This window comes from Cetorhinus maximus, chromosome 30, assembly GCF_964194155.1.
Source record: "Cetorhinus maximus chromosome 30, sCetMax3.hap1.1, whole genome shotgun sequence".
Taxonomy (NCBI): Eukaryota; Metazoa; Chordata; class Chondrichthyes; order Lamniformes; family Cetorhinidae; genus Cetorhinus; species Cetorhinus maximus.
The window spans coordinates 4,406,950-4,430,561 of record NC_135908.1 but is presented as its reverse complement, the minus strand read 5'-3'; the positions used below and the strand labels follow the sequence as shown (position 1 = coordinate 4,430,561).

The 23,612-nt window shown below is 46.4% G+C and overlaps 1 protein-coding gene across 1 annotated transcript in view; it reads left to right on the top strand.

The window, feature by feature from the left end:
- Nucleotides 1–23,612, top strand: part of LOC144669932 (coiled-coil domain-containing protein 33-like) — a 91,622-nt gene that overhangs the window by 53,323 nt on the left and 14,687 nt on the right. The window contains exons 4-7 of the mRNA XM_078532215.1: nt 14,740–14,849; nt 17,306–17,407; nt 20,393–20,484; nt 23,011–23,131. Of these exons, the coding sequence (XP_078388341.1) occupies nt 14,740–14,849; nt 17,306–17,407; nt 20,393–20,484; nt 23,011–23,131 (425 nt within the window). The remainder of the gene's footprint in view (nt 1–14,739; nt 14,850–17,305; nt 17,408–20,392; nt 20,485–23,010; nt 23,132–23,612) is intronic.

Genomic DNA, 23,612 nt, shown 5'->3' with positions numbered 1-23,612 from the left:
TGAATAAAATGAAAGCCCCTTCAGAATCTTGTATGTTTCAATGAGATCACCTCTCATTCATCTAAGCTCCAGAGAATGTAAGCCCAATTTACTCAGCCTCTCGTAGGACAAACCCCCTCATCCCAGGGACCAATTTAGTGAACCTTCGCTGTATGTGGATGCACAAATCCCACCCCAGCCCCAATTCCACCCACGCGAAAATGGCAGGTGCTGTGTTTTGGGGCGGGACTTTGGCCTCGTCTGCCGTTTTTGGAGAGGATCTCTGCAGTTGTGAAAATCCAGGTCTACCTGTACTGTCAAGACAAAATGATTCTTCCCCCCATCTTCAACTGGGGAAAAAAAAAATCCTCAATTTTAAGCAGGAACATCTGGAATTAGATCGGTCAATTTGCACACAGCAAGCTCACACACAAACGGCAGTGTGATAATGACCAGATAATCTGGTTTTTTTTGTGACGTTGAGAGATAAATATTGGCCAGGGCACTGGAGAGAACCCCCCCCCTTGCTCTTCTCCAAAATAGCACCATGGGATCTTTTACATCCAACTGAGAGGGCGGATAGGGCCTCGGCTTAACTTCTCGTCTGGAAGGCAACTCCTCCGACGGGTACAGCACTGAGTGTCAACCCAGGTATTGGGCCCGAGTGTCTTGAGTTCTGTTGAAGGGTCATGAGGACTCGAAACGTCAACTGTGCTCTTCTCCGCCGATGCTGCCAGACCTGCTGAGTTTTTCCAGGTATTTCTGTTTCTGTTTTTGTCTTGAGATGGGACTTGAAACCATACCCCTGTAACTGGGAGGCAAGTTACCCACTGAGCCACAGCTGACTCCATGCTGGCTATGGGTCTGCCGGCACATTTAGCACATCCCTAGTTTGAAACTGACGCTATTTAAGGGGGTTGTGCATCAGCGCTGCAGCACACTCCCATCACAATCAGTGCATTATGCAACTGTCTGTAACAACATGATGAGGGCACTTAGTGCCCGACAACTGATTGCAGCTAAATACATTTATTCATATGAAAATGCTCCAATTTGTGAAGAGGAGAGGCGGTTTTGTGTTCTGGCAGCTAATTATGAAGAGAGCAAAGGTGAAACTGGCGGTGTGATTATAGGCTGCTCTGTGAGAAAATCAACACATCTGGGCTTTAATGACTGCTAGAGTGAAGCAGGGAAGCGACTGCTGCTATGTGCACAGCATGGTTATTGAGATGGGGGGGTGAAATCAGCACTTTGTCACAAATGTCTCTACTCTGATGCTGGCTACAAACACAGTCCTTTCATACTGAAGAATAATAAAGCTCTTTAAAGGTCAGCTTGCAGAGGCCGTGTGTTGTGTTGTGAGATAAACACTGTTCTCTCCTGTTGCAGAAACTTATTGGTTATTATTGTCAAATGATCCTTCGCTTTTGGTCTCTTTCAAACAGGAAATGCACGGGGGTTCCTTCGACATCTGAAACGGGAGGAGATATTTAAACTCCCCCCCCACCACCCTTCTCTGTCAGACGCTGATTGACTGTGTGTTCCCAGGTTTCTTTCCCCCTTTGCTATTCCTACCTTCGGGCCTCTCTATTAAGATCATAAGAACGTAAGAAATAGGAATAGGAATAGGCCATTCGGCCCCTCAAACCTGCACCAATGTTGAATAATGATCTGATTGTGACCTTAACTCCACTTTCCTGCCTGTTCTCCATAATGCTTAACTTCCTTGTCTGTCAAAAATCTGTCTAACTCAGCTTTGACTATATTCAATGACCCGGCCTCCATTGCTCCCTGGTGAAGAAAGTTCCACAGACTAACGATCCTCTGAGAGAAGAAATTCCTCCTCACCTCCACCTTAACCCCTTATTTTGAAACTGTGCCTCCTAGTTCTAGATTCCCCCACGAGGGGAAACATCCTCTCAGCATCCACCCTGTCAAGCCCCCTCAGAATTTTATATGTTTCATTAAGATCACCTCTCATTCCTCTAAATTTCAACGAACATAGGCCCAACCTGCTCAACCTTTCCTCATAAGGCAGCTGCGTCAGCCCAGGAATCGGCTGAGTGAACCTTCTCCGAACTGCTCCCCCCTTATAAGTTAGGGTCGCCTAGTTCAAAAGTATTTAGTGTTCTTTTAAAGCAGGGAATGGAATGGAAAAGTCAGGACTGCTGTACAGAAGAAGGCCATTCAGCCCATCATGCCTGGGCCAACTCTTCGAGCGCTCCGTTCAATTAATCCCACTCCCCCTGCCCTTTGCCATAACCCTGCAGAGTTTACCCTTTCACATATTTTCCCAGTGCCGTTTTGAATATTACTATTAAACCTGCTTCACCAGCCTTTCTGTCAGTGCATTCCAGACCATAATGCATTGGTACACACAAAAAAAATTCTCCCTCATCTCCTTTCTGGTTCTTTTACCAATTATCTTAAATCTGTGTCCTCTATTACTGAGGGAATGCAGCCAATGGAAACCGCTCTCCTTGTTTACTCTATCAAATCCCTTCATGATCTTGAATACATCTATTAAATTCACTTTCTCTGGTCCAAGGAAACAGCGCTTTAGCTTCTCCAGTCTCTTTGTGTTAAAGTTAAAGCTGGTCGGTTTATTCAGGGAGATATAGTATAATCGTTTTTAATTGCAGCAACCATTTTGTGCACAGCAAACTCCCACAAACTGCAAAGAAATAATGATCGGATAATCTGTTTCTGGTGATGTTGGTTGAAGGATAAACATTGGCCCAGGACACCGGGGAGAATTCTCCCATTCTTCTCTAAGTATTGTCTTTGGATCTTTTACATCCACCCGAGAGGGCAGACGAGGCCTTGGTTTAGTCTCTCATCCCAAGGACAGCTCCTTTTACAGTGCAACATTCCCTCAGTACTGCATTAGGAGTGTCAGCCCTAGATTTTGTGCTCAAGACTCCAGGCTTGAACCCATAATCTAGGAGCGAGAGTGATGGAGCCATGACTAATACCAAAGTTTGAAGTATAGAACTTCCCTCCCACCTTGAGTTGCATCCATCTTTTGACTTCATGTACATGTTTTGGGAGCAAGGTGATCAGACTCTGCTGGGTCAATCTGGGGAAAGAACACCGATCTGTCAATTTCCCCTTTCCCCTCTGTTGACCCTGAGGTCAGGGGGTAGATGCTACTGCACACTGCAGGCATGGAGCCTCATTCACTGGGGCAGGCATCAGGAAATGGTGTGCACAAACCCCATGATCTTCCATTCACTCAGTTAAAGAGGCTGGCACTATTACAGGTCTCCTGGCAGGCAAGATGGTGCACCTGGACCAGGCAGGTGTAGAATTAACCCTTTGGTGCATTCTGCTCTCAAACGAAGGGGGAAATTTTAACTTAATCTGCCTTGTCTGGGACTTGAATAGATTGGTTACATGGCTCGTTTTACTGACGGAGGTTAATGTTGGGCAGAATGTAAAATCTGCATTTCACTCTTTCCTGTGGGTTTTGTCCAGCTGATCAGGATAGATTTAACCCTTGTTCTCATATTTTGCTTTCAGACAGCACTGACCCTTTTCTGCTGTTAAGACATTCTGTGATTTTGCTTTGAGTGTGCTGACCTCTATTCCACTATTAACACATTCTGCTACTTTGCTTTCAGATAGTGTTGACCTTTATTCCCCTATTAACACATTCTGCTATTTTCAGCGTGCTGACCTTTATTCTACTATTAACACATTCTGCTACTTTGCTTTCAGATAATGCTGACCTTTATTCCGCTATTAACACATTCTGCTATTTTCAGTGTGCTGACCTTTATTCCACTGTTAACACATTCTGCTATTTTCAGCGTGCTGACCTTTATTCTGCTATTAACACATTCTGCTGCTTTGCTTTCAGACAATGCCGACCTTTATTCCCCTATTAACACATTCTGCTGCTTTGCTTTCAGACAATGCTGACCTTTATTCCCCTATTAACACATTCTGCCATTTTCAGCGTGCTGACCTTTATTCTGCTATTAACACATTCTGCTGCTTTGCTTTTAGACAATGCTGACCTTTATTCCCCTATTAACACAGTCTGCTACTTTGCTTTCAGACAATGCTGACCTTTATTCTACTATTAACACATTCTGCTATTTTACTATCAGACAATGCTGACCTTTATTCTACTATTAACACATTCTGCTACTTTGCTTTCAGATAATGCTGACCTTTATTCTACTATTAACACATTCTGCTATTTTGCTTTCAGACAGTGCTGACCCTTATTCTGATACTAAAACCTACTCTGGACTAAAGCTTTTAACTTTAATAATATCATTACCACTCCCTTTGTCTTGTGTTCCATAACATTTTTGTCATTTAATCTACCATGACTCCCACTCTATCCCTGACACTCTATTTTTCTCCACCCTCTTTTTCAACAGTATAAAACCCATCTCATTTCACCACTCTTCAGCTCTGAAGGAGAGTCATACCGACTCGAAACGCTAACTCTGTTCCTCTCTCCACAGATGCTGCCAGACTTGCTGAGTTTTTCCAGCATTTTCTGTTTTTATTTTACATCTAACCCCAAATTTCTTCTGCCTGAAATTGTGACGTTATTATATCAGGGAGGCAAGATTCACAACAGGAGATTCAAGCCAAGAGCAGGATTTTCTTTGCAAAAACAAATGAGCAGCATCCAGAATCTTTTTGTCAGTCGCTGAAGCTGAACCTTTATCTGTTGTGTGTTCACTGATGCACGATGGTAAAGGATAATACAAAACGTGAGAAAAGATAAATACCAGGCCGTGCTCAGAATCTGCCCCATGAAGCAGATAGCGCCGACACACGAGGATAGAGAGTTGGGCTTTTTACGCGTGGCTACACTTCAGTCACTGAGACACCCTGCTAATCTCAGCTGATCCTCTCTCTCCCGTGTAGGGCCAGCTGTTGCTTAATTCTGGCTTTTCGGCATGGCTGCGTCTGACTATGAGTTAATTGCTGTTTTTACTTCCCCCCCTCCTGCTCACCATCATCATCCCTTACCCAGGAGCTGCAGGTGTCTTGGAGCAAGTGGAAGGCTTGTGATAAGCATCTCGTCATCTGCTTGACCGGCGCACTTTTGAAGTCATTTCGTGTTGCTCCTTTTACCTCTTCGTTTTGCAATTTGACTTGCAATTGTTCAGCTGATACTGGGGGCCACTTCTACCGCTTCCCCTCCCTAACCTCCAGTGGGAGGTAGGCCCCACATAATATAAGTTTGTGGTAAAGTGGAGTGCTATGTGCCTTTAAGAGAATGTGGTTGGTTGACCATGTGACTGTATTGACCAATCACTTCACAGCAGGGGCTTCTTGGGTAACTAAGTCTAGAGCTGGAGGTGATTGAAGAAACACACATGGTGTTCGTGCTCTGTTCTTAGTTTCAATAAACCACCAGTGTTTGTTCAGTTCTCTCTGCCTATATTGTTCCAAGCACCCACTAATGCATTCATATCAAAGGTATTGGCCGGACAAAGCGAACCTGATAACCAAAAACATACAAAAAAAAGGTCCATCACAAATTCACCCTGTTTGGACTGTTCCTCCATTTCAGGAACTGACAGCAGCCCCAGAATATGAGCTTAAGGTATGAACTGTGGCTCAGTGGGTACCTTGCCTCTGACGCAGAAGGTTGTGAGTTCAAGTCACACTCCAGAGACTTAACTACAAAATCTCGGCTGACACTCCAACGCAGTACTGAGGGAATGCTGTGCTCTTTTTCAGATGAGAGGTTAAACTGAGGCCCCACCTGCCCTCTTAAGGTACACGTAAAAGATCCCACAGCACTGTTCAATGGGAGATCAGCAGAGTTCTCCCCAATGTCCTGCCTAGTATTTATTCCTCAACCGACATCACTAAAACAGATGACCTGGTTCTGGTCACATTGTTGTTCATGGGAGCTTGCTGTGAGCAAATTGGTTGTTGGGTTGCCTGCATTGCGGCATTGAAGACACTTCAAAAGCACTTCATTGGCTGTAAAGCGCTTTGGGACATGCTGAGGTTGTGAGAGGTGCTATGGAAATGCAAGTCTTTTTGTTTGCACTTGAAGATGTTACTGAGAGATGTGCTTGTCTCCCCCTCCCTTTCTTAATGGCACCCGTTGTTAGCTGTTGTCGTATGAGGCTTTGCCAAGTTAGCCACAAATATGGCACCAGATAGCCAACAGATTGTACTCGTATTCTCATGAAAAAATGGAGTAGCATAGGTCGATTGTTCTTCATTGGCTTTGCCTCCTGCCTTGAAATGAATGACTGAAGATAACCTTTGTCTGCCTGGTGTTCAGTGACATAAATGAGATGAGTTCTGGCAGCCTTCCATTTCGTCTTTGGGGCTGGCTCTGAAAGGCCGAGCATAAATTATGCAAATCAGCGTTGTGCGCTGATTATTTTTTATTCCGTGTGGCTTTTGAGCTGATTAATGTGACTGTGATGTTAGTGATTGCTAATTGCAAGTTTTACTCCTTCCAATCAGCAACATCATTCAAAATTCCCAGGCCATGTCTGGTATGGAGTGCGCACAATGGCCGGGATTTTATGGAACCTGAAGCAGTGGGAAGGGAGGCAGCAGGGGCTGAAAAATTGGGAGGGAATGTATGGGGGTGGGGTGGGGGTGGCGTGCCCACCACCTTCAAGTCACCATGGCATTTTGCCAGTGGTGGGGATGGTGGAGGACAGCCCTGCTGCCTAGAGGCTAATTGTGCCAATTTACTGGCCAATTAAGGGCCTCTTCCCATGCTGCTGGTATATTACAAGCAGTGGGCTGGCCCTCCGCCAGGTGGCTTGGCAGCCTCCCTGTGGGCTTGGGGGACCCTCCTGATTGGGCACTCGGCCCACAGAGGCGCCACTGACAGCAATGGCTGTCGCCATGACAACTCACCCCCCACCCAACCCCCCCCACCGTGGCATGGCCCACCCTATCCCCCTACCCCCGCTGCCTGCCAGGGCCTACCTGATCTGCCCTGATGACCCTCGACCCCACCTACCTTGTTCTGAGGCCAGCTTTCATTGCTGCTTCTCCTGGCTGGCTGTAGTACCAGGAATGGCCACCACTCCCTGTGGTGCTGCTGAGACACTGGCCCTCTGATTGGTCAGCAGTGGCTCTTGGGAGGCAGGATCTCATCCCTTAAAGCAACGAGAGCCCTGATGGACATAAAATCTGTTTGGGCGCCCCAAAACGACTGCGGCAGTGTTGACCCCAGCCTTCCAACCTGTCACTGGGGCCACTGACATCCTGGCAAAACCCCGGTCAGTTTAAGGACAATAGCCCAAATTTAGAGCGACACTCATTCAGCGACCTTCAATCCCAACCTCAGATCAGTCGTCTCTCAGTGAATTTCGACTTTCACTTCAGAACAAGACACATTCATTCAACTTCAGGAAAGAGCCATCCAAATATTCCCCACAACCTCCAAAAGTTTATTAATCTCTTTTTAAAAGCCGTTATGAATTCTGCTTCCACAAGTTTCTGGAAGGACATTCCACCTCTTCACAATCCTCTGCATCAAAATAATCTGCCCTAAACACTCTTTTTTGTTCTTTTTTGCTCTTGCTGCTAATCTTGAACTCATGGTATGTACTTCCCGTCTCATTGGCCAGTGGAAATAAGTTTTTCTAAGCTACCCTCGCAAAATTCTCATATCAGATCTCCGCCTAAGGTTTCTTAATGAAAAGGGCTCTACTTTCTTCAACCGCTCCTTACAACTGTAGCCTCTTCCCCCATTGATATAATGTGAAGAGGTGTCTTCTCTACCTCTCGCTGTGATTCAGGTTTGCCAAGCTGGGGGAAGACAGAAGCATTCTCGAACCACACAACAGAACGTTTGCATTAATTGGATGGGGCAGCAGATGGGGTCTATATCCTTTTGGGACCAGTCCGATGGGCAGGAATGCTCTTTCCCAGCCATGTACCTGCCACTATTTAGCCTTTGCCAAAAGAAATCACTGACTGACCACTAGGGTTGCCAACTATGATTAAATGTATTCCTGGAGGTTTCATCACATGATTTGCCCCCACGCTCCAGCCGTTAATCGGCCAACACATCCATCCTTGTGACAGACTGCCTTCCCACGCCAATTGGAAAGCAAAAAGACTCATTACCCAATTGGCTAATGCTTGGCTGTCAGCCAAACAGCCTCTTCTTCCCATTTTTCAATATTTTTATATCGGCTGAAGAGAAACGTTCAAAGGAAATGACAAAAAAAATGTATTTTTGAATATCCCGATGATTTTACTCCAGGGTTGCACACAGCAGTGTCCTGGAGATTGATCTTCAATTCCTGGAGACTCCAGGCCAATCCTGGAAGGTTGGCAACCCTACTGGGCACAGGCCTACAATGACACCCTTTTAAGTACAAGCACTAGTTGTATTAAAGACCTTGCATAAACTCAATATAGGTAAACGTAGTTCAAGTGTGAATACTCGCTGAACAAATATCCAGTCAATAAGCAAGATTGCAACAGTCTTCCTCCTTGTCTGCTTGTAATCTTACCATTTTATCTACAAACTCATAAAAATGTTAAAGCTCATGTGCACGCAGCATGTGAATATGAATATTGAGACCACATGTCCAACACCATAAGACCATAAGATATAGGAGCAGAAATTAGGCCATTCGGCCCATCGAGTCTGCTCCGCCATTCAATCATGGCTGATAAGTTTCTCAACCCCATTCTCCCGCCTTCGCCCCGTAACCTTTGATCCCCTTACCAATCAAGAACCTATCTATCTCGGTCTTAAATACACTCAATGACCTGGCCTCCACAGCCTTCTGTGGCAATGAATTCCATAGATTCACCACTCTCTGGCTAAAGAAGTTTCTCCAGTGTCTGTTATTAATTTATTTGCTGCTCGGAATTGCAATTTACCATACTTGGATTCCCAATTTGCCAACTTGTAGCTGAAGTGTTGGACCATATGATTTGTTAACCTCAAGGATCAGAGTTAATTTCTTCAGATGCGGTTGAGTAATAAAGGGCTGGATTTTCAATGCAGGGTTGGGAATCGAACGCCTGGGTGAATTCTGGGGTCCAGCGCTGAGTTCTTCCTGTGACACGATATCTAAGCGCGAATGGCCTAATTCACCAGGAGGCCGAGATTGGGGTAGTGTTCAATTGTTCTGCGTTCGATTGTGTGAGTCTGTTTGCAATTGATGCTCACAGTGCTTGCTTGGTTAACCCTGGATGTGAACTCAGAGAAAAGCGAAAAGACACTCAGAAGGTGCTAGAAGCAAGAGCTGGGATAAGCATGAGTGCAGAGATATTCTACAGCACTGTAAATAAACCTGTTGCAGATTTAGAAAGTAGTATCACCTCTGCATTGCTCTGATATATTTGAAGATCAAATATATAAAATATACAATAATCAGCACCCAATTAGAGATGCTGAGAGCCTCTGGGAAGCAGGAGCTGCCTGCAGGGGCCAGTGGTAAAGGCAGGGGGCAGCCATGTTGGGGAGGGTTTGAACAGGCATCTCCTTGGGTAACCATTAAGGTCACCAACTGTGATTAAATGTATTCCTGGAGGTTCCATCACATTATTTGCCCCCACACTCCAGCCATTAGTCGGCCAACACATCCATCCTAGTGACAAACTGCCTTCCTGCACCAATTGGAAAGCAAAAAGATTCATTATCCAATTGGACGATACTTGGCTGTCAGCCAAACAGCCAGTTTTTTCCCCATTTATATCCGGTAAAGAGAATTGTTCAAAGAAAATTACAAAATAAAACCCCAATCGTTTTCAATGTCCCGATAATTTTTCTCCGGGGTTGCACACAACAGTCCTGGAGACTCCAGGCCAGTCCTGGAGGGTCGGCAACCCTAAAGGCCACAGAGGTGGAACAAGATGGACAGCGGCCTTGGACAACAAGCTAAGGACCAGCACTCATGTTGGTGCTGAATGGCCCCACAGATTTATCTTAAAGACAACTGGAGAGACACTTACTTGAGTGCTGACATGTACAAACGAGACTGTCCAGGCCGCTGGGGGAAAAAAGCCGCTTGAAAATTCCCGGCCACAGTTTTTTGGAAATAGAACACAGCAATCCCTCTCCAGTGTCCAGAATGCATAAATAGCTCGAGAGTGTAGAGCCAACCACAAGGTCAAATGGAGCAATTTAACAATCTGGATGAAAGTGGTGCTGTGGGGAGGACCTCAATTCCTTTCTGAGGCGTTGCTGACCCTACATCAGGCTCGATCAGAGGTAAAAGTCTCAGCGTCATGGGTAAATAATGTTTATTCTCAAATAAATCCAGAGGGCACCCAGCCAAAGAGATAAAAAATAGACACTCTATTTATATGTCGGCTCCTGTGGGAGTGAAATGTGTTTCACAGCTTTTCCGATAACCGCGTTTTCTGTTTATGAAACAACTGGAAATAGTCTCAAGATTTGAATTAAGCCGATTAAAGGCAAATGCCGCAGAAAATTCTTTGCACAAAGAATATGAACTCACCGACTCTGCAAGAGGAGCAGAGCAGTGATCTGAAGAGGGAGCACAGCTCACACTGGAAATTACTGCCATAGGAATTGGGCTTAGAAGACTTCCTGTGTCTTGAGGCAGACGAAACACGTGCTTCTGTCTGTTTTTCTCCCTCGAGGGACGCCACCCCACATTGAGCATGGCTGACCAGGGGACTCTCCTCCTCTCGCTGCCTGCCATAGGTATATTGGAGGGACTTGCAGGTCGATAATCAATCTATTTGGCCACGTTATGGACAGACTTTCCATCAGGTCTTGGAGTAGGGCTTGAACTCAGAGCTTCTGGCTCAGGGGCAGGGAGGTAGTTCAGAGAAATATCGGGTGAGGCACAATGAGCGATGTGGTACACTTCTGTTCCATGTCTTTGAAGTGAAGTCACATTAGAATCACTGATTTTTTTCTTAACTTGTTCCACCCTACATAAACTTCTGCTCATCCAAAAAAAACCTGCTGCACGTATCTTAACTTGCAGCAAGTGCCACTCACCCACGTGCTCGGTTGACCTACATTGGATTCTGGTCCAGCAACACCTCATCCTTGATTCCGAATTCCTCCCGTCTCCTCACCCCTCCCTCGATCTCTATATTTACTCCAATCCTTCGAGATCTCCGGACTCCTCCCAATTCTGGCCTCTTGCACATCCCCGATTTTTATTGCCCCACCATTGGTGGCCTTGCTTTCAGCTCCCTGGGCCCCGAGCTTTGGAATCCCCTGCTTAAACCTCTCCGCGTCTCTCTCTCTCTCTCTCTCTCTCTCTCGCTACCTATCTCTGGACTCCTTTAAGACAATCCTCCTTAAGCAAGCTTTTGGTCACTTGCCTGTTAACCCCATCGCTGTCGAATATTGATTGAGAACACTGCCGTGAAACACCGAGGGTAATGTTTGCTGCGTGAAAGGTGCTATGTAAATGCTGGTGTTGTTAATTTGCCGCCTCGTAAACACTTGTTTGTTTTTTCTCTTTGATTCGTTCCTGGAAGCATTCGTTCTTGACAAGAACAAAAATACCTGGAAAAGCTCAGCAGGTCTGGCAGCATCTGCAGAGAGGAACACAGTTAACGTTTCGAGTCCGTATGACTCTTCAACAGAACTAAGTAAAAATAGAAAAGAGGTGAAATATAAGCTGGTTTAAGGGGGGAGGGTAGAGCTGGATAGAGGGCCAGTGATAGGTGGAGATAACCAAAAGATGTCACAGACAAAAGAACAAAGAGGTGTTGAAGCTGGTGATATTATCTAAGGAATGTGTAACTCATTCTTGAGTTGCTTCTGTCCCCTGCCCTCCTGCTGAGCTATTGATGTTGTCTCTGCTTTGCCATCTCCTCCAGAAATAAATCCCATGTGTTAGAGATTGTTTCAATGGTTTTGCATCCATTGTCCTGTGTCAGCCGAAAAGATAAGAAGCAGGAAACTGGGGAGGGGAAATGGGATTTTGTGCTGCCGTGTGTTCTGGCTTAGGATTCCTTATCTCCGTTATCTAGAATTTGGTGAATTTATTTCAGGGTTCAAGAAAATTCAATATCTAATGAAAAATAAATCAGAATGAGGAGAATAACAATCTAATGTTCAGAATTACATGCTCACTTACAAACCCAGTTTTGCAGACTCTTGGGCTTTGCAGTCTGGATCTAACTGCGTCCTTAATTGATGCATTGTCAGGTTCTGACTGTTGAGGCTCGTGAGGAGCATAAAGGGCAGCATGGTTAGGCTGGGCCGAATGGCCTCATTTTTGTGTTGTAAATACTATGTATCCTTAATCTGATCTAATTGGAGACACTGACACCGCGGGTGGGATCTTGTGGAGATGCCAGGGTCTCGGCCGCTGGTGGGTGATCTGACAGGCTCTATCAGGGAAGGCCCGCCACTGGCCTTGACACTCAGGCACCCTGGCAAGTCAGCAGTGAGCCTTCCCTCGGGATCAAGAACCCCGGGGCTGGAAGTGCCACCTGCCAGGAGCTGCTGGCCAATCAATGCCAACGGGGAGCTACGACACCCACCCAAGGTTTGGATCGTTGCTGGATTCCTGCCAGAGGCGAGTAATGGCAGGAGTGGGGTGGGGTGGGGGGTGGGGTTCGTGGGGGATGGGGCCAGGGGCTTGGCAGCAAGGGCAACCCGGTGTCGGGTCCTTCAATCACGCACTTAGTGCCTTTGAGCAAGGGACCTCCCGGGAGCCCGCGAGCAACTCTGACAGCATTTGCTTGTTGTACTTCCCACAGGGTGAGCCCCCCACCTGATGCTGGTTGACGAGTGGGATGAGGGTCTTCAGAGGGACATTAATTGCCCAATTAAGGGCCTCAAATATCGGCAGGGTGGAAGGTTGACAATAGCCCTTCCACCATGGGGTTAAACAGGATTGGGGGCAGGAATCCCCACCCACTACCAAACTTGACTCTGGGGAAGGCACAAAATTCCACCCTTCATGGTGTAAGGAACTGTCGAAATAATTATACAACAGGGTACAATTTCTGTACAGAGGTCAGGAACAGTCTGTTTCCAAGCCAGGTCACATACTGTTCACAGTGTGAGATTATGCTATCTGTAACTAACCAAAATAATACACTGTATGCCTGGCTAACCCCAAACACCAGCCAGTTTGTCTTGGGAGCATGGAATAGAGAGAGAACTATTTGGAATTCCTTGATAATTGGATGGTAATATTTGGTGCGAAGTTCACCAAAATAATGTGAAATGAAGTTCAAAAGAGGTGAAAATAATGATGCGAAGTTGGGTTTGGGATTGGGCTTGTTGAACCAACTTGTCTTTCTCTGCCCATCATTTCCACATGTTTGCATGACATCTGGATTCAACTACCAATAATATGTAGCAAGGCATCCTTTGTAATCTTAATGTTGACTGTGAGGATGTGCAACTTATAAACAGTTTTTAATTCCATGTCCAAGAACCATTCATATCAGTAATATGGTGATAAAAAAACATTATAGTCTTAACAGCTCCTTGGATTTAAGTGTGTGTTGCTTCATATTTTTTTTATTGCCCAGGATTTAGTTTGTGGTAGAAACATTAGGCTGGGATTTTAGTTCTGGGGGTCCTGATACCAATGCCGGGCTGAATTCTGGAGATTTTCAAGGACGCAGTAGTGGTCAATTGTCTGTGTTTGATTATATGAGTCTGGTAACTGATCCAACCTCCTTGTGCTTGATTGGTTAAGCCTAGGTGTTGACCCAGAGCACCACAGAAGCTACTGGAAGCTGAGCTATAAGCATGAGTACAGACATTTTGCGATTGGAGAGATATTTTAAAACCCTTGCAGATAAACCTGTTGCACACTTAGAACCTGGTGTCATCTCTGCATTGTTTAAAGATTTATAAAATATACAACAGAGGTGACCAATTAAGAAGCTGCCTCCAGGAGCTCCTTCTAATTAAGGATGGCAGACGGGTTTTGCAGCCAGGAGGGCAATGGGAGTGCCCAAGGCTTGTGGGCAGCCAGCAGCCCACGTGGGTGCTGCCATAGTAGGTGGGAGACTGGGAGCGCACCTCAAACTGGAGGTACCCTCTAAAGACACAGCTGCCAAGCCACCATTATGAAAAGGGTGGGGGGACATCTCTGCAGGATGGCCTGTGGATGCAGCTGTGACTCTCTGGCACCCACAATGCTGATTTGGGGGCCACAGAATTAAAAGAGGTATCTGTAGTGTATTGAAAATTGCACTGTTCATTTTATCGAGTTGAGGTTAACATGCACATATGTAGCATCAGAGGGAGTTCGCTAGGAAAAGATAATAAAAGATCCATGTTTGACAACACAGTTCTAATTCTAAATGTCTCTGGCTGAATATATAACCGTTTCTGTCCTAGGAACATCACAATGGTGATAGGATGGTGAGAAATAGGAAACATTGCCTTTAGGTATGAAACTTTTGAGGTTTTTGAACAAAATGCATAATGCAATTTTCAATACACTACAGCATCACTGACCCCTCTCCCCCCCACCCCCCTCCCCCTCCCCCCCAGACTGCAGCCGGGAAGCCACCTCCATCCACCTGCTGGGCTTTAGCCTCAATGGGGAGGCTCGTCTGCAATCCGGAAAATTCCAGACGGGGTATGATGACTTCCTTTAATTGTCCTTAATGACTACCTGCCGCAGGTAGTCGTTACCAACCCCTTCCACAACCATGGAAGCCGCCTCGGTGAAAATAGTTTGGAGGCGGGCATATACTGGCACACCAGCACTCTGGTCAGTAGCGTGGAATTGTCCGCACATCCGCCTCCAACCCCACCACTTTCGTGAATGTAAATCCAGCCCTTTTTTTTGTCTTTTTCTCTTTGCTCCACAGTGGTGGTCCTGGACATTGCAGACAGCAGAACCAAGGAACTATTAGCCAGTTACCGTGTACCTGTCACCTATCTGCAGATGTTTCATCATTACCATGTCGAGCTGATACAGGTAGGTGGGTGTAAAATCCCCCACGTCACTATTCGAGGAGGAGTCGTGGTGTTCTCCCTGGTGTCCTGTCCAATGACTATTCTTCAACCACCATCCCTAAAATCAGAAGGTCTGGCCACTTATCTTATCGTGGCTTGCTGTGCACAAATTGGCCCAAACATTTCCTACATTACAACAGTTCCAACACTTCTAAGTGTGTGTAAAGTGCTTTGGGGTATCTTGTGGTTGTGAAAGGCACTATATAAATACAAGATCTTTTGTCCTGTTCTGAAGTGGGACTAGTGGGAAGTAGACTGTTCCCAGTAATTAATGGATCTGGTGTGATGCAACACCAACCCATGCACACTAGGAAAGGTCAGGGCTGCTACATACAGGCGATACTGGGAGTGCTGCTTTGGCCATCTCTAGGAATATCCGAAAACAGCTGCCAATTGATTTTGTATTCTTGACTACAGCGCAATGTTCCAACTGAAATTTAAGATGGCATCTACAATCTTCCCTGCAATGAAACTGTTCCATCACATTGAAAATGACCCAGGAAAAATATCACTTAAATGCCAAAGGTAACTGATAAAATCAGAAAGAGAAACAGGGAACAGAAGTCCTCCTGACCCCACTGATCATGTCTCATCATATAACCACGAATTACCCATCACTCCATTTATCTTTAATTCCCCTATTCATCAAAGCATTGAATACAAAATTCAGAGCCCTTACCCACATTTACAAATTCCATCCCAGCCTCCTTCCCCCACCCACCACCCACCCCACCCCACCCCACCCCACCTCACCTCACCACCACCACCAACGTCTGCACCCTCCTCTGGTCCAATGTCCCAGCCATCACCTTTCAGTCTCCTCATTCTGGTCTCATTGTCCTTGCCCTTTCAGCTGTCTTGACTGCACACTCTGGGACTGTCTTCCTAAACCTTGCTGCTCCAACTCCCTTCTCTCTCTGGTCAGGGAGCAATGCTCCCCTAACCTCTCCTCTGCTCCTCCCCAGCTTGTAGTCCTCCTTTGTGAAACCCCTTGGGATGATTGCAATGTTAACAACGCGGTGATAATGCAAGTTGTTTCTTTAGTGGATCACTATCTTTCAGACGATGATCATTCTGTGGATTCCTGCAGTGTGCCTGAGTTTACATTTACAGAGGGACCTGAGAAGTAATCTAAGAAGTTGCATTTTCCAAATTACAAAAGGCCTATGATGGGGGAGGCAGTTTGCGTCCACTTCCTCTGCTTTCGATGATTACAAGGGGTTTGTACAATGGAGTGTGAAATTCCAGAAGCTGAGAGAAGAATTCTTTTGTTCTTGAAACTCCTGGGGATAGCTCCCTAACAAAGGGCCAATCCTGTGATCAGGTGACTTGTAGCAGCCATCTTTTCATTGTTCAACAGTCCAGTTAAAAAAAAATAGCCATAAGGTTAAAGTTTTGAACATACATTGGTGGGGTTCTTTTCATGTCGTAGGAACCCAACATTACTTGGATGTACAGCACAGAAACAGACCATTTGGCCCAACTAGCCCATGTCTGCATTTATGTAGCACTCAAACCTCCTCTCAAACTACCTTACCTAACCCTAACAGTATATCCCTCCATCCCTTCCTGCCTCATCTATTTATCTAGCTTCCTTTTAAATTCATCTATGCTATTCACCTCAACTATTCCTAGCACAATGAGTATTAATGACTGCACGATACTTTCCCTTCACCTTTGAGGCTCCTGGATTGTCACTATAGTGCTCGCCTATTGGAACTAATACAAGGATTAATTCCTGTGTTTTTTTTTCATTTTCATCCATTCATTCATTTTATCCATTCCACCCCATTCCTAATTGCCCTTGAGAAGGTGGTGGTGAGCTGTCTCCTTGAACGGCTGCAGTTCTGTGGTGAAGGCACACCCACAGTGCTGTCAGGGACAGAGTTCTAGGATTTTGACCCAGCGACAGTGAAGGAACGGTGATATATTTCCAAGTCAGGATGGGGAGTGACTTGGAGGGGAACTTCCAGGTGCTGGTGTTCCCATGTATCTGCTGCCCTTGCCCTTCTAGATGGTAGTGGTCGTGGGTTTGGAAGGTGCTGTCTAAGGAGCCTTGGTGAATTCCTGCAGTGCATTTTGTAGATGGTACACATTGTTGCTACTGTGTGTCGGTGGTGGAGGGAGTGAATGTTTGTGGATGGGGTGCCAGTCAAGTGGGCTGCTTTGTCCTAAAGGGCATCAAGCTTCTTGAGTGTTGTGGGAGCTGCACTCATCCAGGCAAGTGGAGAGTACATCACACTCCTGACTTGTGCCTTGTAGATAGTGTAGTCAAGAGGTGAGTTACTCACCGCAGGATTTCTATCCTCTGACCTGCTTTTGTAGCCATAGTATTTATGTGCCTTTGGCTTCTGATTGACAATGATATTTCTTGTTTGTCTCTTTCCACCTCCCCACCCACCCCTCCCCCGACTCCAGCCCCACCCCAGCAACCCGTCTGGCGTTCGATTGTACATCACCATCGTTCGAAAAGGCTGCATCATCCCTCATCAAGAAGGCTTCGCTTTCACTGGCTTTGAGGTGGGATCTGGAACGTGTGCGACAGGAAAAAAAGACACACTCATTTCCTTAACAACAAAGATGACAGTGGAAAGAATTCTGATACAAATCTGGTGGGGGTGGGGGTGGGGTTCTCCTGGGGTTACCTAGTTTCTCCATTTGTGCATAATAACATTCACTTGAAGAAGTGACCTTACTTACAGAGGCACTGACACTAAACATGTATTGAGAAATCTAAAGACAGCATATGTCACTCAAAGGATTTTAATATTAATGTATGCAGATATAAAGTTTTTAGGGAGGCTGCTAATTGCTCTGAACCTGGAAATGCAATTATTCAAACACGCCTGCTTCTTGTCTTGGTCTGGAGTACTCTTTCCTGTTTCAGCGAAGGTTATATTTCATTTCAAGTACTTGGTTAACGGCTCCTGAAAATACAGCAGGCGGGAAGAGTTCGAGATGAGCACGTTGACTCTTATGTGTGTGTGTACCTGGTGTAATTTCAGCCCCTGCCATCACCCCACTCCCGCCACAGCTCCACGCCCTTGCCTGCAGATTCCTGTAGTGCCATGGCAACCGAGGCACTCAAAGCATTACAGATTCAGTCATCGAGTGCTCTCGGCTAAATGCTTAAGGTGTCCTTTGGTGTCCCTTCTTTTTACGTGTGGCTGGTGATGAACCCTCGCGATTGATGGCCCCAGGCTCTGCACCATCGATGCCAAGTTTGCCGTCGGCTTCAGGGAGCCGGGCCAGCGAGGATGGATACGGGGAGACTTGTCCATCACCTTCCCACCAATTCAGCAGCAGGGAATCTGAGGATAGAACCCATTGCCATTCCCAACCAAGTGCTGGTGGGAAAGCGTCTAGACAGAAGCATAAAAGGAAGTCCTAATTTTAACCGCTCCACCTTTGGTGGCTGTGCCTTCAGTTGCCTAGGTCCCAATCTCCGGAACAAAAACAAAAGTAGCTGGAAAAACTCAACAGGTCTGACAGCATCTGCGGAGAGGAACACAGTTAACGTTTCGAGTCCGTATCAGAGTTCTGATGAAGAGTCATATGGACTCGAAACGTTAACTGTGTTCCTCTCCGCAGATGCTGTCAGACCTGCTGAGTTTTTCCAGCTATTTTTGTTTTTGTTTCAGATTTCCAGCATCTGCAGTATTTTGCTTTTATCCCAATCTCTGGAATTCCCTTCCCACACCTCTCTGCCTCTCTACCTCGCTTTCCTCCTTAAAGCACTGCTTAAAATCTACCTCTTCGACCAAGCTTTTGATCATTTGACCTAATATTATGTGGATCGGTGTCCTACTTTATTTTATAATGCTCCTGTGTTGATGCACCTTGGGATGTTTCATTAAAGGTGTATAAGTTGTTATTGAATGCACACATACTGTCAAGCTCGTTTTTATACCCGAGGTGAATGGGACAGTCAATTCCTCCAAATTGTGCTGAGGGGGGATGGTGGGATAGCGAACTGCATTTCCATCAGTTTAACTAGGTAGAATTTAGACACAGGTTTGTCCAGACGGGCAAAGGGCCTTACTTATCATTGCATGGCTTGATGATATCACAGGGGTTGTGCCACCAGGAAAAGCTGGAGGGGTGGCCAGGAGATGCCAAGTTATATTTTCTTTTATTTACAGCTTAAGTGAGGATTTCCCGGATGCCCTAGCCCATAAAGAGTCCTTGGGTCCTTCCCAGCTGCTGCCTTCCCTCTCCCTCCAGCTCTTGCATCTGAGGGTAACCCATCCCCCTGCCCATAGCTACCCTTAAACTGGCACTATTTCCATGGGTCCCTGTGGCATCCCTTCTTATCCCAATTCCCACTTCCACTGATGATGCCGCCACTCCCAAGGGCCTCATTTGGGAGACAGTTCAGCATCATTTAAATGAGGCCAAAGAGTTAAAATAATTCCTGGACTCTGCACAGGAGGACAATTCCCATCTGCTCCGAACCCCTCCCATTCCAAAAGCGCCTCAACTTAAAATTGGGGCTCGTATGCAAGGGCTTCATAAAGGACATAGATTGATGCAGTTGTCATGGTGATTGCCAAAGGGGAGGTCTTCAGCTCCTTTCCCCCCACCTCACGGTTCTGCGCTTTCCTCTTCAGTTGCCCTTAGGAGCCTCCCCTTTCCAATTTCAATAAGCAATATGACTAAGGAAAAGAATACAACAGGTGGTTTCCAGTTGCCTTCCTCATGGGTGCTTAAAGGAAACGCAAGTCCTCTTCCCGAAGGATCCTCAGCCGCTGTCCCTCGAGGTTCTCGCTCTTCCACCGTCACCACCAAAAATTCATTGGTTTCCACCACTGGCCATGGCTCCTAACCCTGAGCGTGGGATCTTCACCTGCACGGGCCTGGGGAGACTTGCAAAAACAGAAACGACCCCCTCCCCCAGGTCTCAAACGACCCGGTTCCCTCGAGACTGGTGAGGCGCAGATTTCCGGCCCCATCGTGGCGGGGCCGGGGCTGGGGCTGGGGCCGGGAAATGCAGCAGTGAGTCATTCAAAAGGCCGTTGACTTCAGCGGGACCGGAAGATCCTGCCGGCGGCAGGGGCTGTCCAATCCCAGCCATCAAGTAGATGGGCTGAAGGGCAACTGGGAATCTAACAGAGAATGCCAAAAACACACAATCAGTCAGTCAAGGTCTGATAGAATTTACAGCACAGAAACAGGCCACTCAGCCCACATGGTCTGTGCCAGCGTTTATGATCCATGAGCCTTCTCTCTCCCTTCTTCATTTCACTCCACCACCATATCCTCAACTCTCCTCTCGCTCATGTGCCCATTTAGCTTCCCCTCAAAGAGACATGGCTCATGGTTTGGGCAAGAGAATATTAACCTTTCTCTTATGTTGAATGACCTTGTGTGAAACTTTGACAATTTCAGCTTTTACTGCCGCAGTGATGAGCTCACAGGGCTATGGTGTTCTGGAGTTTAGGCTGGGTTAACAAAACAAAGAGGACACTGAGTGAATGTTAGTAAGTGGTTTCATGTTGCTTTCAGGTTCTGCTTCGAGCTGTGGAGAATCCATTGAAGGACTCCAAGGGCCCACTCCTTGCAGTGGCCAGAATAGTGCCTGACTATGAATCCTACAAGTAAGTATTTACATTACAATAATTTCTATCCACATGATGCAATCTGACTGTAGCATTCAAGCATTGTTGGATTGGACACTGAAAAATGCTGCAGTGCTCATTCTAAGTTAAGTGTAATATGCTCAAAATCGGAGTGTGGGGTGATTTACATTAGATTACATAGGATCTGCAGCACAGATACAGTCCATACGGCCCAACCAGTCCATGCTATTGTTTATGCTCCACTCCTCCCATCTTTTCTGATTTGAATCTTCCAACGTAACCCTCTATTCCCTTCTCCCTCATATCTTATCTAGTGTCCCCTTAAATGTATCTACTCTATTCACTTCAACCACTCCCTGTGATTGCAAGTTCCACCATCTCACCGCCCTTTGGCTGAAGAAGTTTCTTCTGAATTCCCTAGTGGATTTCTTGGTGACTATCTTATATTGATGGCCTCTAGTTCCGCTTTTCCCCACAAGAGGAAACATTCCCTCTGTATCGACTCTATCAAGACCTTGCATCATTATAAAGGTCTGTATTAGGTCACCCCTCAGCCTTCCTTTTTTTCAAGGGAGGAGCCCAGGCTGTCAATCCTTTCCCGATCTGTATACCCACACATTTCTGGTATCATCCTTGTAAATCCTCTCTGCACCATCCCCACTGCCTCTGTGTACAATTTATAATATAAGGCAGAATCTCCTGCTCTCCCCACCACTTGGTGAGTTTGGTGGTGGGATGACATGTAATCAGGCCGGAGAGTGGTGGGTGGAGATGCTGCCACTTCCTCACCTCCACCTTGTTTAAGTTCATGGCGGGAGGGCCTTTCTGCCCCATCGCCAATTGACGCTGTTAAGTGGACAATTAATTCAGGGCCTTATCCCTCTGCTGTTGGCATTGCCCCATTGGTAGGTGGAGGATTCACCATGCAGGGAGCATGACAAGCAAGCCCTGGTGTGTTTGCTTGGTGGGGTGATGGTGGTGGTCCCTTGTTCAAAGGCACTGATCAAGGGATCTGGCATCGGGAAGGGGCGAGGAGGAGGGTGGGGGGGTTGCTACTGAGAGCCATGCCCCTGCCCTTTCTGCCACCCGCCTGCCCCACCCTCCACAACCCCCACCCCGTTAGCCACTTCCCACCGTAACTCACCTGGGCCCCTCCTTGATCCGAGGCCCCTGGTGTGGTAAGAGCTGCTGGCCTCTGATTGGCCTGCAACTCTCAGTGGGCGGGACTTCTGCCCCCAGGGTATTCGATCCCAGGGGAAGAAGCGCTGCTGGCCTGTCGAGTGCCTGAGTGGCGGGCCTTCCCGAAAAGAGGCAATGCAGGGGTCTCACCTGCTCTCTAGCGGTTGCTGAGACCCCCGTCCCCTCTATAAGATTCCGCCCATGGTGACCAGAACCGCACGCTGTACCTTAAGTGTGGTCTAACCAAGATTTGATACTGGTTTAGCATAACTTCCCTACTTTTCAATTCTATCCCAATAGAAACAAAACCTAGTGCTTGGTTTGCTTTTTTTTTTATGGCCTTGCTAACCTGTGGCGCAACCTTTAGTGATCGGTGCATTTGTGCTCTGAGGTTCCTTTGTCCCTTTACCCCCACCTAGATTCGCACTTTCGAAGAAATAAGTGCTGCCCGTCACTTACCCATCAGCACTTACAGCTGGAGACCAGCTCCATCTCTGACAGCCAGAGTTCTCAAGATTGCTCTGTCTGCAGTTTTAGCTGACTGGCAGTGGTTGTCATGGAACCCGAGCACATTAGAGTCACATCGACACTAATATTTCCAGTGATTTCCATGGAGATGGTGAAACTGCAATCAGGACTTTAACGATTGTCGCCAGTTGGTTAAAGCATTCACTTTAGTAATTTATCAGGATCAGGTATCATATCCAGAACATATCTCTCTCTCTTCTCTCTCTGTGTTTTTCTCTCCCTGTCTCTCCCTCTGTTCCTCTTTCTCTCTCTCTGTATATATAGATTTTGATAGTGGAACCTAAATTGGGAAACCTGCCATGAGTTGAATACCAGGCAAGGATCCAAACTGTTCCATCATTATTTATTAATCAATCCCAAGTGCTTTGTTAGTCTTCACACCTTTGATGGGCCTTAGCCCTTCACCTCAGTTTCTCAATTAAAATCAATGAATGCAGTGGAGCCTACTTTGCAAAGCACAGTTATATTATTTATGATGTCTTCTTGTGGATTGATGTATATTAATTGAGGAAACTAGGTGAAGGGCCAAGGCCCATCAAAGACAAGTAGACTGGTGGAAACTCTTTGAGTCGATCAATAAGTAATGGCGGCACAGTTTGGTGTTCACCAGCCTGGATTTAAACCCAGGTGTCAGGAGAGACAGGTTCCTTCCCCACAATTGGGGGTGAGTTAACGAGGGTCAATTTTGTAAAGCGTCCCTCTCTAGGAGTGGTGAACTGGATGGTGAAGTGTGAGCCACACAGGAGTACGTCACCAGAGGGATAACAATGGGGCATTTAATTTTTTGAAGTATGATAGATGTAAAGATATTAATCTATCTGTACATTTTTTAACCAGAGACGCAATATTGATGAAGTCTCCCTGGCTGGCTGGTATTAATGCCACCGTGATAAAGTACCCAAGCCTGTACCGGTCCTTTTTTGATGTTCCTCATCACGCCAGCCAAGGTCACCCACAGGTAGGACTCACGTCAAGATGCCTCAATGGGCTGGGACTGATGTGGAGATGGCACTACTCTGGCTCAAATACAAACACAATTGTCGGGCATTTCCATGGGGGTTCGAAGACTCACTGGGGAATCTTGAGGTTATGCAGGGAAAATGGGAGAACCCGATGGAAATTCTCACCCAGTATCTTTGTAACCTTTGATTTCACTTTGATTACTGTGTTACTCTCTCTTCCTGCTTCGTTGAAACAACTTGGCTGCCTGGGCCCTAAGCTCTGAAATTCCCTCTCCAAACCTTTCCACCTCTTGCTCTCTTTCTTTAAGACACTCTTTAAAACTTTCTTCTTTGATCAGGCTTTTAGTCACCTGTCCTAATATTGCCTTATGTTGGCTCAGGGTCAAAGTTTTGTCCTATAAAGCTCCTTTGAAAGCATCTTGGGATGTTTTGCTACACTAAAGGTGCTGTGCAGATGCACATTGTTGTTGGCAAGTG